The 15,393-nt window shown below is 43.3% G+C and overlaps 1 protein-coding gene across 2 annotated transcripts in view; it reads right to left on the bottom strand.

The window, feature by feature from the left end:
• LOC118299662 (Down syndrome cell adhesion molecule-like protein 1 homolog) overlaps positions 1-15,393 on the bottom strand; it is an 89,936-nt gene that overhangs the window by 13,516 nt on the left and 61,027 nt on the right. Inside the window, exons 10-21 of one of the 2 annotated variants that reach the window (XM_035623561.2) lie at positions 13,759-14,037; positions 12,810-12,929; positions 12,427-12,606; positions 10,675-10,880; positions 8,878-8,974; positions 8,571-8,699; positions 8,134-8,301; positions 7,795-7,865; positions 7,369-7,609; positions 3,829-3,975; positions 3,573-3,728; positions 1,841-1,980 (exon numbers count right to left, since the gene is read on the bottom strand). In XM_035623561.2, the coding sequence (XP_035479454.1) occupies positions 1,841-1,980; positions 3,573-3,728; positions 3,829-3,975; positions 7,369-7,609; positions 7,795-7,865; positions 8,134-8,301; positions 8,571-8,699; positions 8,878-8,974; positions 10,675-10,880; positions 12,427-12,606; positions 12,810-12,929; positions 13,759-14,037 (1,934 nt within the window). Of the gene's footprint in view, positions 1-1,840; positions 1,981-3,572; positions 3,729-3,828; positions 3,976-7,368; positions 7,610-7,794; positions 7,866-8,133; positions 8,302-8,570; positions 8,700-8,877; positions 8,975-10,674; positions 10,881-12,426; positions 12,607-12,800; positions 12,930-13,758; positions 14,038-15,393 lie in introns of both variants that reach the window. The other variant, XM_035623560.2, reaches the window with a different exon arrangement.

A 15,393-nucleotide genomic window follows, 5' to 3' on the forward strand; every position in this document is an offset into this window, starting at 1 on the left:
TGCTGCTGGTCTAAAAGGAAAATATGAAAAATGAAAACACAATCGTAAATTTAACTCACTGTAAGGTAGCACCTTACATTAACTGCTGCCGTCTAAATCACAAGGTTTACTACGCCCCACCAGTTTGAGTCACATTTCTGAGTGACAGTCACTCACACACAGATGAAATGATGGCTGTGAGACAAGTGTCAAATGGCTTGAAGAGTCTGTAAACGTGACAGACCAGTAAAACTTGCGAAGACACTGAAGTGTGGCTGAGCTCATGTCCTAGCCTGCTGGGCTGTTGTCTGCACAACGGTTTATTCTGGGCAAATAGATTCCAGGATTCCTGTTGTTTTTCACATTTAAGAGCAGGCCGTCATGGAGAAATCCACTGGGCTCTTTATTACTTCCCTGTTCATCATCCATTCCTCTTGTCTCCGTCCTCTCTGACTATCCTTTACCCAGCTTCACCATCATTCCCTTCTCCCCCTGCCATCACTCTTCATCCCTCACTTCATTTCCCCGTCCCTCTCCACATTTCTCTGTCATCTGTGGGCCAACTCCCTGCTTTTCCCTCCATCTAGCCACCGACACCCCTCTGTTTTACATCATCTCTGCATTTCTCCCCCCGACTCTCACGTCTGTCAATGTCGTCTTGTTGTGCTCTGTCCTCTCTGTACTTTTGTTTCTATACTCTCTGCTGCAGGCAGATGTATGGAGGGGTGTATCGATGGATGGATGAATGGGTGGGTAGATGTTGAGAGGAAAGGAGGGAGGGAGGAGTGACAGAATGTGTGTAGCTGTAACGGATATTAAAATATTCCTCCGGCGTGGAGATAGCGGTGATCCAGGGAACGATAGAACGAGATAATGAAAAGAGGAACAAAAGTACTCCCCACACGGTGTGTCTGACCCCCCCTCCCCACCCCTCCTTCCATCTCTCTAGTCGCACTCATTTACATAGTAATCATCCCAAACTCTGCATGGGGGCTTCAGAGAGAGAAAGAGGGAATGAGAGAGAGAAAAGGAGAGAGAGAGAGAGAGAGAACGAGAAAACGAGGGAGAGACAGAGGTAAATAGATAGAGAAAAAGAGACAGAGTGATTTGTGAATGAGGGAGACTAAGGAGAAGATGCATATATATTTCTAGATAGGCACATTTATAAGGTGTAAGCCTGTCTGTGTATGCAAGTATCCAAGGACGATATATTTCTTACTTTTCATATCACTCAATTCATGTCCTAAAAAACATGAGTTGCATATATGTATGTACCTCTACACGCTTGGTGTGATATATATATACACACACACACACACACACACACACACAAACAAACACACACACACACACACAGGTGTGGCTGTGTGTAAGTGAGAGTGTGTTTGCTGTCGGCTTGTTTTCTGCCCTCGTTGATGAACAGATGAGGTTGTCCTGGCAACGTGATGAGACGCAGATATGCAAATGAGACTGGAGGTTGAGTTTGCATGCACACACACTGCGGTATGAGGGGAGCTCATCTCACACACAGCTTGCTGAGACTGCAGCAGTAGAGACCCCCCCCTCCACACACACACACACACACACACACACACACACACACACACACACACACACACACACACACACACACACACACACACACACACACACACACACACACACACACACACACACACACACACACACACGCAAACACACAAATGCAGCACAATGTCAAAACCAAATCAGTTTTCTTTTATCTTGGCGTCATATAAACTGTATAACAGCAGCTATATTCTTCATTTAAAATGGATCTTGTCTCCGTCATCACCCCCCACTTCCCAGTCCTGAAACTCTCTGCACCCCTCTTCTAACTCACCGGTTGGCCTGACCCGGGGCTGGAGCAGTAGATGGTGTACTTGCGGATGATTCCATTCGGCTTGTGAGGGGGTAGCCAGGACACGACGACACTGCTGGCAGAGGAGGGCACAGCTTTGATGCCAGCTGGGGGTCCGGGGTCTAAATCATGAAGGGGAGACAAGGGGGAATAGACAGAGGAAAAATTAACCAGTTAAATTTCCCTGCACGTACAACACATTGACTTAATAGCTTTAAGGCTGACCATTAACTTGTAGGTAAATTCATCCATTTGTTAGCTGTCCGTTTGCAGCATGCAACACATGCAACAAAAGTAGACCTTTGGCTAAATTGCTGATGGTCAATACTTTACTCTACAGCTCTGCTGGGTGCGAAATATTTAGTAGCCAGCTCACATGCACGGTACCAGAGCAATTCTTCTCCAGTGCCAAGAGACTATTTATTTTTCCAAGAGACAAATGTGTGGTAAAACCAAAAAACAAATTTAAGCCCAGCATTAGAAAATAATTAGGAGTATGATATAGTGTAATGACTAGTGTGACTTACAAGTCATATGATGCTGTATGCTACTGCACAACAATTAATTCCAGGTTATTAAACACTAAAAAAACAAACACGACTTTGAACATTATATTCCATTTTTGCCAATTGATCCCCCTAATTCTTACAGATTGAATCTTTCAAGTAAAAATTCTGCTAAGACCATAAAATCCACAAATGAACACATACACATTCATATAAACCAAACGCATGGAAATTTTTAAAGAGGCCGTGACCCCAGCGGTGTGGAGCTTTTTGAAAGAGCATGGAAAAGCTCTGAATAGCGAATCTGTCTTCTTCACTCTTGTGCTCACTGTCTAAAATCTTTGTGTGTCTCAGAGACAGAGGCAGAGAGAGGCAGGCGCAGAATTGGCTGTTTGCACAATTGCTCTGCAAACACTTTTCCATATGCTACAGAGAGAACTGAGGCCAAAGGGAAGGATGAGACTGAGAGAGACAGAGAATGTTGAACGTACAGTATGTGAAGATGTGGCCCCTGGACACAGTGTCAACCCTCATCAGGGGAAAAGGAGAGACTCAGCTTAACACACACACACAAGCACACACACTCAAAGATTGACACAATAAAGAGTTATTGCGCAGAGGCCAGCTCATAAAATGGAGATATAGTGAGGAAATGAGAATAAAGGTCTTTTCTGAAATGCACTTCTTAAAATCTCTTCTCTCCTCCTCACTCCTGCGCTCCCTCTCTCCCTCATTTTCTCCATCTCCAGACGCCTGCCTCCTCCTCTGCCTGGCCCCAGGGAGGGAGAAGAGAGGCGGATACGGATGTAATCCACAGCCCGACAGTGTAAGCACAAAATTAATTCTTTCTTAGCCACAAAGAATTAATCCCTCTCCTTGTGCTGGGTGCTGAGCCCCCCCACCCCTTCCACATATCCACATGCATGGACCCACACCCTTAGGCTCCTTAACCAACCAACACTTTTTGGGTTCTTAATTCTCATTAGCACTGGTAATGGCACATCAGAGCACAAAGAGGTTTTAATCAGCTACTCCAACCTTACAAAGACCCCCTTGGCTGTCTGCCTCCCACACACTGCTGCAGAAACCAAGAGGTGAAACTCTTGGACCTAGACCAAAGATGTGGTCAGAGCAAATGACACATTATAATACAACTGTTTATTATTGGGTTTACCTGTGTGGAGAGAATTACTAAATATTGGACTCACAGTCTTCGCGGGTCTGGATGTACAGGACGTTGCTCCGGACTCCATCCCCAGCCTGGGTGTAGGCCAGCACCTGGATGCTGTAGTTGGTGAACTTCTCCAGGCCTCTGAGCTCCACCTGTTCCCTGGTGGTTGTGATGTTTTGCATTTCCCCCCACTCTGGAAAGCAAAAATGAGGAGAGACGTTCAGATCAAGAACCAAGCTGTCGCCATTCACGCTTTCTATGTACAGTAAGTCGTGAAGACACGCTCAGCCCACCTCCATCCGGGAAGACAGCCCAGAACACGACGCGGTATCCCTTCAACACACCGTGCAGTGTCATTCTGGGAGGCTCAGCCCATGTGATGACTGCCTCGTCTGATGTTACAGAAATGGCTCGCACATTCTGAGGAGGCTGACTGGGCACTGGAGACAAAGGTCAGACAAGTGTATTCAAAACCTGTATTTCACAGTTTAATTCAATAGAAAAGGTCTGTTCATTGAAGGCTGAAAAACAATCACAATTCAATTTGATGATTGAGCAAAATACACAGATAAACTGGAGAATATCAAGGAATTCTTTAACCCTTTAAGAAGGTTCAAGGCGGGAGAATGATCTCGTTCCACGCTTTGACAATATCGCATGTTCTGTGTGCTCTGTATCAGCTTGCTACAACCTCTTAATTGAAGCAATAAGTTTATACTGAAGTAATAATCGTCTGGATGAATCTTTACACATTTCTTCAAATTCGTACTGTATGTGGTGTATCAGGTCAGAGAGGTTTCACATGAGTAGCTAAAATCATTGAATCATTGAAATCATGAATATAATAATTGTCATTACCTGACTATCATATAGTCTGTGAGGTTTCTAACCTTTGCTTTCATATGTGTTTCCTTGTCTGTCTGTTAAATTTAAAGGATCGATTTCCATGTAATTTTGTGGAGGGGTGGGGCATGACCCAAAGAAGAACCCGTTAAAATTTGGAGCTCATCCAAATAAACGGGCGGATCCAGGATTTAGTGTTTTCACTTTCTTTAACATGGTGAGATAGGACGTTAGACTTTGAAGTGGTATGTACTCCCTGAACACCTTTCTAGTTCTAGTAACTTCTAATAACTTTTAATTATTAAAAATAATCAACTATTCCAATGTGTCTTTTACACCATTTTATGCGCATTAACATCCAAAATGTATTTTTGGTATGTATCAATGTTTTTGGATCTCAAATACAGTTCAAAATGAAGTTCTGTGTATTTAGCTGCACAGTTTGAGTGGCTATGAAAATTTTGATGATACTCACATTAATGCAAAGCGTGTCATTGTCTCCTCAACATTTAGACTGTTTCGGCTAGCTGATAAATAAATAAATGAATGAATAAAGCCTCGCTGAAACCCTAAAAGGCATTTCCATATCAAACCTGTGGTGAGTAAACAGGCCAGTGATAGATGAAAAGCCCATGACATGCGTCCAGCCTGATGTATAGGAGCATCTCTACAACTACCATCTCTCTCTTTCTGTACAAGCCCCCCTCTGTCCCCACCGACCCAGGTGTCTCTTCTGCTGGCTGCCGCTGACCATTAGCCTTTCAAAGCTTTGAATAACGCACACTGTTGAAGATGAACAGAAGTCAACTTGTGAGAGGAGGGGCAGGAAGAGAGGAAGAGAACCAACTGAAAGACAGAGCGGTGAAAGAGAGAGATTGGGCCAAGTCCACCAGGGAATTTCTCTGCAGCTGGTGAACAGGGAGGAGGTGGGGAAGAGGACGGAGGAAGGGAGGGAGAGGAGAAAGGGGGATTAGAAAAACTGAAAAAAGGGTTTTGCATGAACAAACCTTTAGGCTGCAACATAAAATAACAACAAGGCGTCAAAACATAGCCCAGAACCTCCCTAGACATTCACACCTTTACGCGGAGACCTGAAAGAGGATGTGAACAAAAAGGTGGTTGTAAATCGTCTCTATTGGGGCTTCTATAAAACTGACCGCATTAGGTGAGCCACATGGAGGAAAGATTGAATAAATCAGTGGTTCTTCGTGTATAAAAATAACCTAACATAAATAAAGCACATACAAAAATTAGGGATGCAGGAACATAATGAAAGGTGGTTTTTGGACTGAGGCTACAGAGAGGAGGAGATGGGGGTGAGGGGCAGAGGAAGAAGGGAGGAAGAGTTAAAAGCAAGGGGAGCAAGGGAAGGGCAGAGAAAGATGAAAAGAGGGAGCAGAGAAACAATGTGCTCAGCTGTGGACAATTACAGCAGGAAGCTCGCAGAGGGAAAGAGGGAGAGAGAGGGACAGACAGAGAGACATGCTAATTATAATTATTTTTAGTATGCTTGTTATCACTATTATCATAATGGCCATCAATATCACTGTCGCCACGGTGACAGCCACAGGGAAGAATTGGAGGGCTCTGTCTGCTCTGGACGAAGCTCAGCCAACTGTTCAGTGAGTGGACAAGTGTGTGTGTGACGTATGTATTTGTGTGTTTGTTTGTTTTTTTTGTTTTTTTACTGCAGCTTAACCCTAAAGAAAAATAAAAGAAACCCTTTTCTTTGAAGATGTACAATACTTATCTGTTTTTATATTAACAGCTGTCAACTTGTTTTGGGATTTTTCATGAGGTCAGAAGTTAGTAATGCAGCTTCTTCAGAAATAATGCTTTATAAGAAATTATTGAAATTAAAACTTATCTTAGTAAATCAAAGCCTCTAAGAGACAAGTCTGATCGACAAAGAAAACTACATGAGGTCCAGTAGCACAATGATTGTCCTACTGTTTTCTGCTTGGCACTCACCACTTCCATCTATCACACAAGACTACCTTAAATCTCACGTATCACCTTTTCACTAAGAACTTATGGATATATTTTTGAGATCATCTTACTGCATGATTTAAAAAAATAATAATCTTTTTTTCCAACTCAAAATATGGATTCAGAAAGGGTTTTCTTTTTAAGGGTTGGTGGAATTTTTGTATTTAGCTCCATTTGTTTGTCTTTCAGTTGTAAGACATTTCAAAATGTTTTTGCAGATTTCAGTTAGATTTTGTAGAAGGTAATTGGAAACAATAACATAGTTTTCTTCAAATCTGGGTAGAGCTGTGTATCCAGTAATTTTTTCTTCTTATTAAAAGTGTGGGAATTGGTGAAAATGTTCTTCTATGTTGCAAGTAGTGCACCTACCTAATGATTGTCTCTCATTGTATTGCATACTCAGAGTGGCATTTAAAAAAAAAATGTAAATAAAGGATTATGCAGCATTAGAAGAGGGGCTTTGTTCTTATTTTTTTTTTCATCAATTCATTAATTCAGTCATCTATTATTCCATCCGCCCCCCTCGCCATCACAATGTATGGCGAGACCTCCGCATGTTTCACTGCGCGTGGATCAGTCAAACCTCCCTGCAGCGCTGCTGAACGTGTACGGGTCTATGAGACTACGTGTCCTTGAAGTTTGTAAAAAAACATTTTGATTCCTCCTGCCAACATTCTCTCTTGTTGAGAGGAGAGAGGGGATGTAGTAAGTTTAGGTTACAAAGCACAGATCAGACAGTGAGAAAGCAAAAAGAACAATTGCAACAACAAAAAAAGTGCAGTAACTGTGACTCAAAGCCAAAGCAGACGGAGGATGATATTTCACCAGACTCACAGTTTACTCTTCCACTGTATAAAATGCATCCTGCTGTTTAACCTGCTGTTTTTCCATTATTGCTGCTGGTCACGTTAGTAGCCCACACATACATTCAGAAACAGACCGAGAAGAGGGCATGCTGAGATATTGTATGTTGTACATGTATTGTTTATTGTGACTCTCACCATCTTCCAGTGTTGTAGCGTTGATCTCTGAGCTAGAGGGCCCTGTGCCGGCTCTGTTGAAGGCCTGGACAACCACACCATACTGGGCAAACTTCTTCAGATTGTCCAGGGTGTAGACCTCACTGTCTCCAGTGGCCTTCATCTCCACTATACTGTACTGGCCGTTACTACCGGGGCCGTTCTCTCTGTAACCGATCTGGTAACCCCGGATCACACCGTTCTGCAGCTCTTTCCTGGGGGCCTAACAAAGGAAATAAAAATAAAAAAGTCAATACTCACATCTTACTCACTAACTTACCTCATTGAAAAAGAATCCGTACAAAAGTACCAAAACATGATAAAGTGAGATTAGGCAATGCAAGACAAATAAAAAAAATATGTGCTGAAGTACATAGGCATTCAGAAGGATCAACCGTGCTGCTTTACCTTCCAGGTGACCCTGATACTCTGAGAGGTCACAGGCTGCAGGATAACTTCCATGGGAGGACCATCAGGCTCTGCAGACAAGAGAGCGAGACAAAGGGGTTGAGGTGGAGGAATTTCGCTTCTGTCGAACAAATATTCTGTGGCTTTCATGTTTCATGACCCTAAACTATTCTGGTCTACAATTTTCAAAGGATTTTTTAGTGTCCGTTCCACTGAGGAAGGCTTTTAATATAAAAATGCTTATTCAAGGACAGATTTCAGGGTCATCACAGATGCAGAGAAGAGCTAATTTGCCCACATTTACATGAGTAAAATAAGCAGTTCTGTCAAGATACTTACGCGCTTCTTCTGTGCTGATGGTGAGCTCCTTGCTGGCCTCGCTCTTGCCTATCGAGTTGTAGGAATACATGCGGATGCTGTAGACAGAGGCGGGGTGAAGATCCACTATGTTGGCCTGATTGTTGGTGGGAGAGATGTTCCGAGTGGCATGCTTTAGCTCCCAGGTATCTGACAAAGAAGAAGAGAATCACGATAAAGTTATTTTCAGTTTGAGTTGCAATCATCTTTCGACAAGGAGGATTTGTATTTTCTCAATCTTACTTTCTGTAATATTGAGTCTTATGATTTTCCTATAATCTTTGTAAAAAGCTTCAAATCTTGTGGGAAAAAAATCTTTTGTATTTTGTATTTTGACATTGGTGGTCAGAAGACATTGAATCATTATATAGTGATTTAAAAGATCTTCATTATCTGTAAAATGCACTCTTTTTACTTACCTGTCTTGTTCTTATACTCAATATCGTAGGAGGTGATGACGCTGTTTCCATCAAATCTCTGCGTCCACCGGAGATTCATACTGCGATCCTTCACTTCTCGCACCTCCAGCTCTGGAGGGTCTGGGGGCTCTGAAGGTTTAAAAGAGAGAACGTGAACAACGGGAGAGGACGTAAGATAATGGAGGGAAAGGTGGAAGCAAAAAAAAGTTAATTTTTTGAGGGAAAAGAGGGAAGAGCATACTTGTGTAGCTCTAATCAGCATGAAGAGGAGATCGTACAGCACATGCATCTTTACAGGAATGGTTACCTTGCACAGTGAGCTGGATAAGGCCTCGCCCCTCTCCGTAAGAGTTGATGGCATGACAGGAGAAGAAGACTGAATCCTCACGCTCTGCTGGCTTTAGCTGTAGGGAGAAAGGTAGAAAGAAAAATGTCAAGGAGACAAACAACTCTGTCTTGGTGCTGACAAACTGTGTAAAGCACACAGTTGTGAGAGTATTTGCTCTAACATGCAGCGGTCCACTGCATTTTTTTGGTATAAAGATTCTCTGCTGTCATAAACACACGATGCCCAACACAAACTCTGTGCTGCTTTTGTCTCTTAAGCTCGTGAAGGTGTATCCACATAGACCTCATTCAAGCATGCTTTGCCTGCACTTTAAGGACCCTGTGAAATTGAGTGCAATTTGATTCCGCATATTCACCTGTAAAACGCAAGGCTATGGAGGGAATTGTCGCCAATATTGATTGGCATTGACAGCAGCCAATAGCGCTGGACGTGCGTCACACGGCACGACAGAGTTGACAGTATTTAGCAGCTCAACATGGAAAATCATGACGGCAGTCTGCTCCCTGTTGTCAAGGACTTCTTGCGGATGAATTAGACAGTGTTGGTTCCTGTGCACCGGTCGGTAACAGGGAGAATTTATAGTCACAGGGACGGAGTTAATAATTCGAGAAAACCTTGTCATTGGACAAAAAATTGTCATCAAAGAATTCAAACTGTTCTACAAGTAAGGGAAAGACAGGGACTTTGATATAAAATACTATGGTTAAGTTTTTTTGACATCGATTAACAGCCAGGGACAAAGGATTGAAACTTGAAAAAAAGCATTTTTAATTTCATGGGGCCTTTGAATACATACATTCTTTAACCAGTGGATATGTCTAAATCCACACCAACAACACAAAATCAGCGATAAATATTCATGTTAGACGAAAGTAATAGGTACAGTCGGTGTTCTATCTAAAGCTTCTACTTTGAGCCTCTAACTTTCGTTTTTTCTCTCTTCCAACAACTCCTGCTCGTCATTATCCTGTCCGTTTCACAAACAGTTACATCATCAAACCACGGTTACAGTTGCCAAATCCACTAGTCTTGTCTTGATTAAATGTTGTTCACAATGCACACACAAAAGCTTGTGTGATTGTTGAATGACATGCTGACATCCTCAGAACCAATTGGACAAAGTTGATCACCGAGCTCCATCGGTGCCACTTGTTACGAGTGACCTCCTCTTAGTGTCAAATCCAAAAACAATGCATCACCTGGTTGCAAAATCTGAATCCATCGCCTCCATTTTCCAGATTCCAGCAAATTTTTTATGTATTTGTTTTAATACAGTAGAGATGGGGGACTTATTGATGCCATGAATCATAACATAGTGTCTTTTAATATTTCTTGAAACATGGATTTAATCTTTTCTTGGCATCATATTTAGGGCTAGATATATTCACACTCGCATACAAAGATTGTCGTATCTGGTGAAGAGCAGATGTCGAACAATCGATTGGTCTAATGTGATTGGCCATGATCTGTAACAACCTTTAGCAACGCTTAACACACCAATTGATGTTATGATGGATTCTTTCTAGTCTCATCTGTTTTCAATGCACCTCAGGCAATGAATAGAAGTTCACACAACACACCAGAGTGGGCTTAAAACACTGCACCTTGACTCAGAACCCCAAACAGACAAACCAGCAAAAGTGAAAAGAAAGAAAAAAGTGAAAGCCACCACTTTGTTGAGTAAGCGTCATAAACAAAACATAAGCTGTCGGATTTCAACAACTAGATGCTCAGCCACATATTAATGTTTCTTACCTTGAGTGTGGACAACACCTCGTCAGTCTTCTCATTGGGACTGGTCGTAATGGAGTATCGGGGGTTGCGGTCAGGGTCAATGACCGTGTCGCCTCTTTCCCAGCGGATGATGATGGGCCATTCTCCCCTAGCTGTGCAGTTCAGCTCCTTCACGTGACTCTTCTTAGCCATGGTGGTGTTGGGGTGACTGGTGATCATTGCCGGGACTGAAAGGAGAAGGGAAATGGTGTGTGAGATGAGGAGAACGTAAGGACAAATGGTGGGAAGCAGGGAGAAAAGGTGACAGTAAACTGATTGATGAGAGGGATACTAGATGACAGAGGTAGTTAAAAGGGGGGGGGGGGGGGGGGGGGGGGGGTGTAAGTGGATAATAGGCAGAGTTTAAGTGGTAAGGGAGAACGAAGTAAAAGAGTGGAGAAGAGAAAGGTGGGACAGTTGGCAGTTAAAAAGGTGGAGCTCAGAGTGGCCAAGTTCCATAGCAGTGGAGTAATGAAGAGCTATGGTCAATGAGGTAAAGTCAATAAACCTCCTCTCTCATTCTCCAATAGTTAACATTGGGGTCTAGGTGAATGAAGAGGCAAAAACGATACACTCCTCCTTTCGTGTACACTCTACACAAAATCACTCACACACTCAATCCTCTCTTGCCAACACACTCAAACACACGCACGCACGCACGCACACACACACACACACACACACACACACACACACACACACACACACACACACACACACACACACACACACACACACACACACACACACACACACACACACACACACACACACACACACACACACACACACACACACACACACACACACACACACACACACACACGCACACACGCACACACACTATCGATCTGAGGAGGGTTCTGCTGTTTTGTTTTCATCACTTATTCATCTCACCCTCCCTCTTTTCCTCCCTCTCCGCTGAGCGAAACAGACAGAATTGAGGGAAGCAGGGAAGAGGAACGGTTCAATCAATAACACTAACACCAGAAGGAGAGAGCGAGAGAGAGAGACACAGAGAGAGAGACAGAGAGAGAGGGGCAACCCTGGAATAGAAGAACACAATGAAATGAATAGATGTATTTATGTGCACCTGGTTAAATGTGTCTGCATGAGCAAGAGTCAAAAGGTTCCAGAAATGTTGCGTTAACATCTCTCATCTCTGAAACAAAGGATAATGGACTCACACGCTGCCTGACACGATGTTCACAGCCATCTGCGTGTGTATCTACATGTACACATACATGTACATGTATGTGTACATGTACATGTACATGTTCCCTTTCCAGTTTCACATTGCATCACACAGGGTGTTACTGACAGCAAGGGCAGGTTGGAGAGATTGATTGCAGATAATGATTAAGCTCAAAGTGTTTTTGATTGTCTGTAGACAGATCCCAAGAGTCAAAAGATCAATCGCTCAGTTGCTCGCTTTCTCACTGCCTACCGCAACACACACAACGGACACACATAGGCACATCTCTCTTACTCCCTCTGTTCTCTACATTTTTTTGCTCCATGTTCACCTTAGATCCACTATTAGGTGTGTTTGTGTATATCCTCATGCCCACAGAGCACAGCACTGCAGTCATTGGTTTGACACATTTTGCAAGCATTGCGTGCATGAAGATAAATCAGGAGGACTGGAGCATCCCAGATGGCCTCACTGCAGTCATCGATGCCGTGAAGAAGTCATACTCTGATGAATTAGCCTATGTGAGTTAGTATACTCACTCTTTACGGTGAGAACCATGCTTTTGCTGATGTCGGAGCCCACCCCGTTGGACGCCTGGCAGAGGTAGAAGCCGCGATCCTCTTCCAGGACATGTCTGATGAGCAGAGAGCCGTTACTCATGATCTGGATACGGCCTGTCAGAGGCACAGGGTGGTACTGCTGCGGGTTGCCAATACCCGCTGGACATAAAGAGAGACACAGCAACAGGGATAGGTGAATATTTTATAGAACGGTAGGTGATAACACTTGAATTTCAAGAGAATTATTAATTTTTTTGGACAGTATGGACCTATGACTGTTACAACGGGCAGAGAAAAGCCGACAGAGGCACATCACAGTACATGGATAACGAATGAAAGATGGGTTAATATACCTAGGGCACCTTTGGCGTGCTTCCACATGACCTTGGGAGGAGGGTATCCATCAACTGAACAGTTTAGAATCCCTGCCTTCCCATAGATCCCATCCTGGTTGTTGGGCTGCACCACAAACCGAGGAGGCACTGGAGGAAGAGGGACATGAACAGAAAGAAACAGCAGAACCGTGTTTAGAGTTTCCTGCATTGCAACCAAAAGGTATGTCAGTTAAAACACTGCCGCTGACACTGCTGTACTACTATATTGAAACTATGTTTGGTATGTTTATCATGGTGAAATTGAATTAATGTGGGATCCATTTTAAAGCGACAATCCACAGATTTTCAGGGGCAGAAGATTTATTAAGATCATTTCAGTAAAAATACAATTACAAAACTGTAAAAATACTCCCATTATGAGTAAGAGTCGTGTGATTGAATATATACTAAAGAAAAAGATAAAGACGTGTGACTAGCCAAAGGCCTCTCTGACTTATATTAATATTGTTAATAGAATTGCATCAATTCACATGCTTAGAAGGTAGTAATGTAGTAGTCAAATTCAGATTTCTATAGGTTTGTTACTCAACTTGGACTTGGACTGGAGCATTGACTCTATTCGCACTCACACATTTTGTAACAGGCTATAATAATATGACATAAGACATTGGTAGTTATATTGATACTGTAATATCATTCAATCTAGTGCAAGGACAGGCAACATGCTGATTCACATGCATACCTTTAATAACTGTTAGTGGTAAAATGCCTAAAAGGCACCCCATTCATGTGCTTGGCTTTCACAGATTTTACATAACTTCACCCTTTGCCGCTTCATTTCTGACCATATTTCATTGAAGGGCAATACTAAATCTCTGCAGCGCTCTTTTAAAATAACCCCTTTCCTTTTTCTTCCAACCCTTTCTAAATATCACTTTCATGTTTTCTATCATCACTCACTGCGTTTTTTTCTTACCTGTCACTGTGAGCTGCCTCTCCGTGCTGACAGTGGCAGCATCATTGCTGGCAATGCAGGTGTAGTTGCCGTTGTGTTTGAGCGACACCTTGGATATCTGCAGGGAACTCATGAACTCCTTTGTGTCAATAGTGATGCCTGAGGAGGGCACGATCTCTTGCCCGTCCTTTCGCCACGTGATGCGTATGGGCATGTCTCCAGACGACACAACGCAGGCAATGTACATCAATTTACCAATGGATGTCGGAGGAAAGTCAAAAGGCTGGATCAGTGGAGGAACTGAGAGAAGTACAGACGGAGAGCAAGAATGAGTGAGCAAGAGAGTGATGAAGGGTAAGATGAGGAGAGAGAAAGGGAGAGTAAATGCAAATGTAACAGTGACAAAGTAGTAAAGGGGAAAATAGTGAAATGAGATGAAAAGGAGATAAGTAAAACGAGAAAGAACAGGCAGATCAGGCAGAAATATAAAATAGAGTGGGGGAGATATCGGCAAGGACAGGCAACAGGGTGAAATAAAGGGCAGATAGAAAGAAGACAGAAAAATGCAAAGAGGGAACAGATATATAGAGAGAAGATGAATTAAAACAGGGTTGTATAAATGAGTGGGGTAAGTAAAAGGTGAAGACAGAGATTTGAGGCAGATATAAATAAGTGAAGGATAGAGAAGAGAGAGAAAGTCAGATGTGAAGGCACAGGGAGAATATGGGTAGACACAGATATGAGGGCATGGAGAGGACATGGGGTGGGTGAGTGGCGGAAAGGGAGAAGAGGTGAAGTGAGAATGTAACAGAGGAGGGACACAAAAAGACAGTCAGATCTTTTTTCTTTGTGGGCATGGTTCAAAACATTTTCATTTTCACCAGGAAGGCTGACTGATAAACAACTAGTCCATCTCTCTGTTTGACTGTTGGTGATCATACATTTGCTGTTGTGAGTCTCTCCTCTAAGCTGGACACCTACACCACCTTAGTCTGGCCTGCTGCCCACTCCGCAGCCTCCTGTGCCCCCTACCAACACCTCAACTCCACCCCGCCCTGCCCTGCTAAAGCCAGCCCATAATAGCTGCTCTAATTAGAGCTTCATCCACAGGGGGAAGAACGGTGTTGGCATGGAGACCGGCGGAGGTGATGGCGGCGGTTTTGAGTGCGGGAGGAAGGGAAGGAGGTGGTGGTGGTGGTGGTGGTGAGGGGGTTACAGCTGAGACATCTGGGGGATTTAATCTGGGCCTCGTTAAAATTCATCTAATTAAATCAGAGACCTGACGAGCACACATTCATACAAGCACATACCTACGCACGTGCTGCAAAGCTATATACACGTATGACTATGTGCGTACGAGCAAGCTCATGTCCACGCACGTGGGTGTACTGTATATGTGCAGGGAAACACTGCAAAGACCACAAGTAGCAGAAATTCCAAATGTCTACTAATGTCAAGCACAAAACACACAAAACCCACACTCACACTCGTCAACATCCTTAAAACAAACATGTCATGCTATTGCTGCAGAGACAAGAGCGGGATAACATACAGGCTGACATGCAGAACACACACACACACACACACACACACACACACACACACACACACACACACACACACACACACACACACACACACACACACACACACACA

The sequence above is a fragment of the Scophthalmus maximus genome, chromosome 11 (genome assembly GCF_022379125.1).
Source record: "Scophthalmus maximus strain ysfricsl-2021 chromosome 11, ASM2237912v1, whole genome shotgun sequence".
Classification (NCBI taxonomy): domain Eukaryota; kingdom Metazoa; phylum Chordata; class Actinopteri; order Pleuronectiformes; family Scophthalmidae; genus Scophthalmus; species Scophthalmus maximus.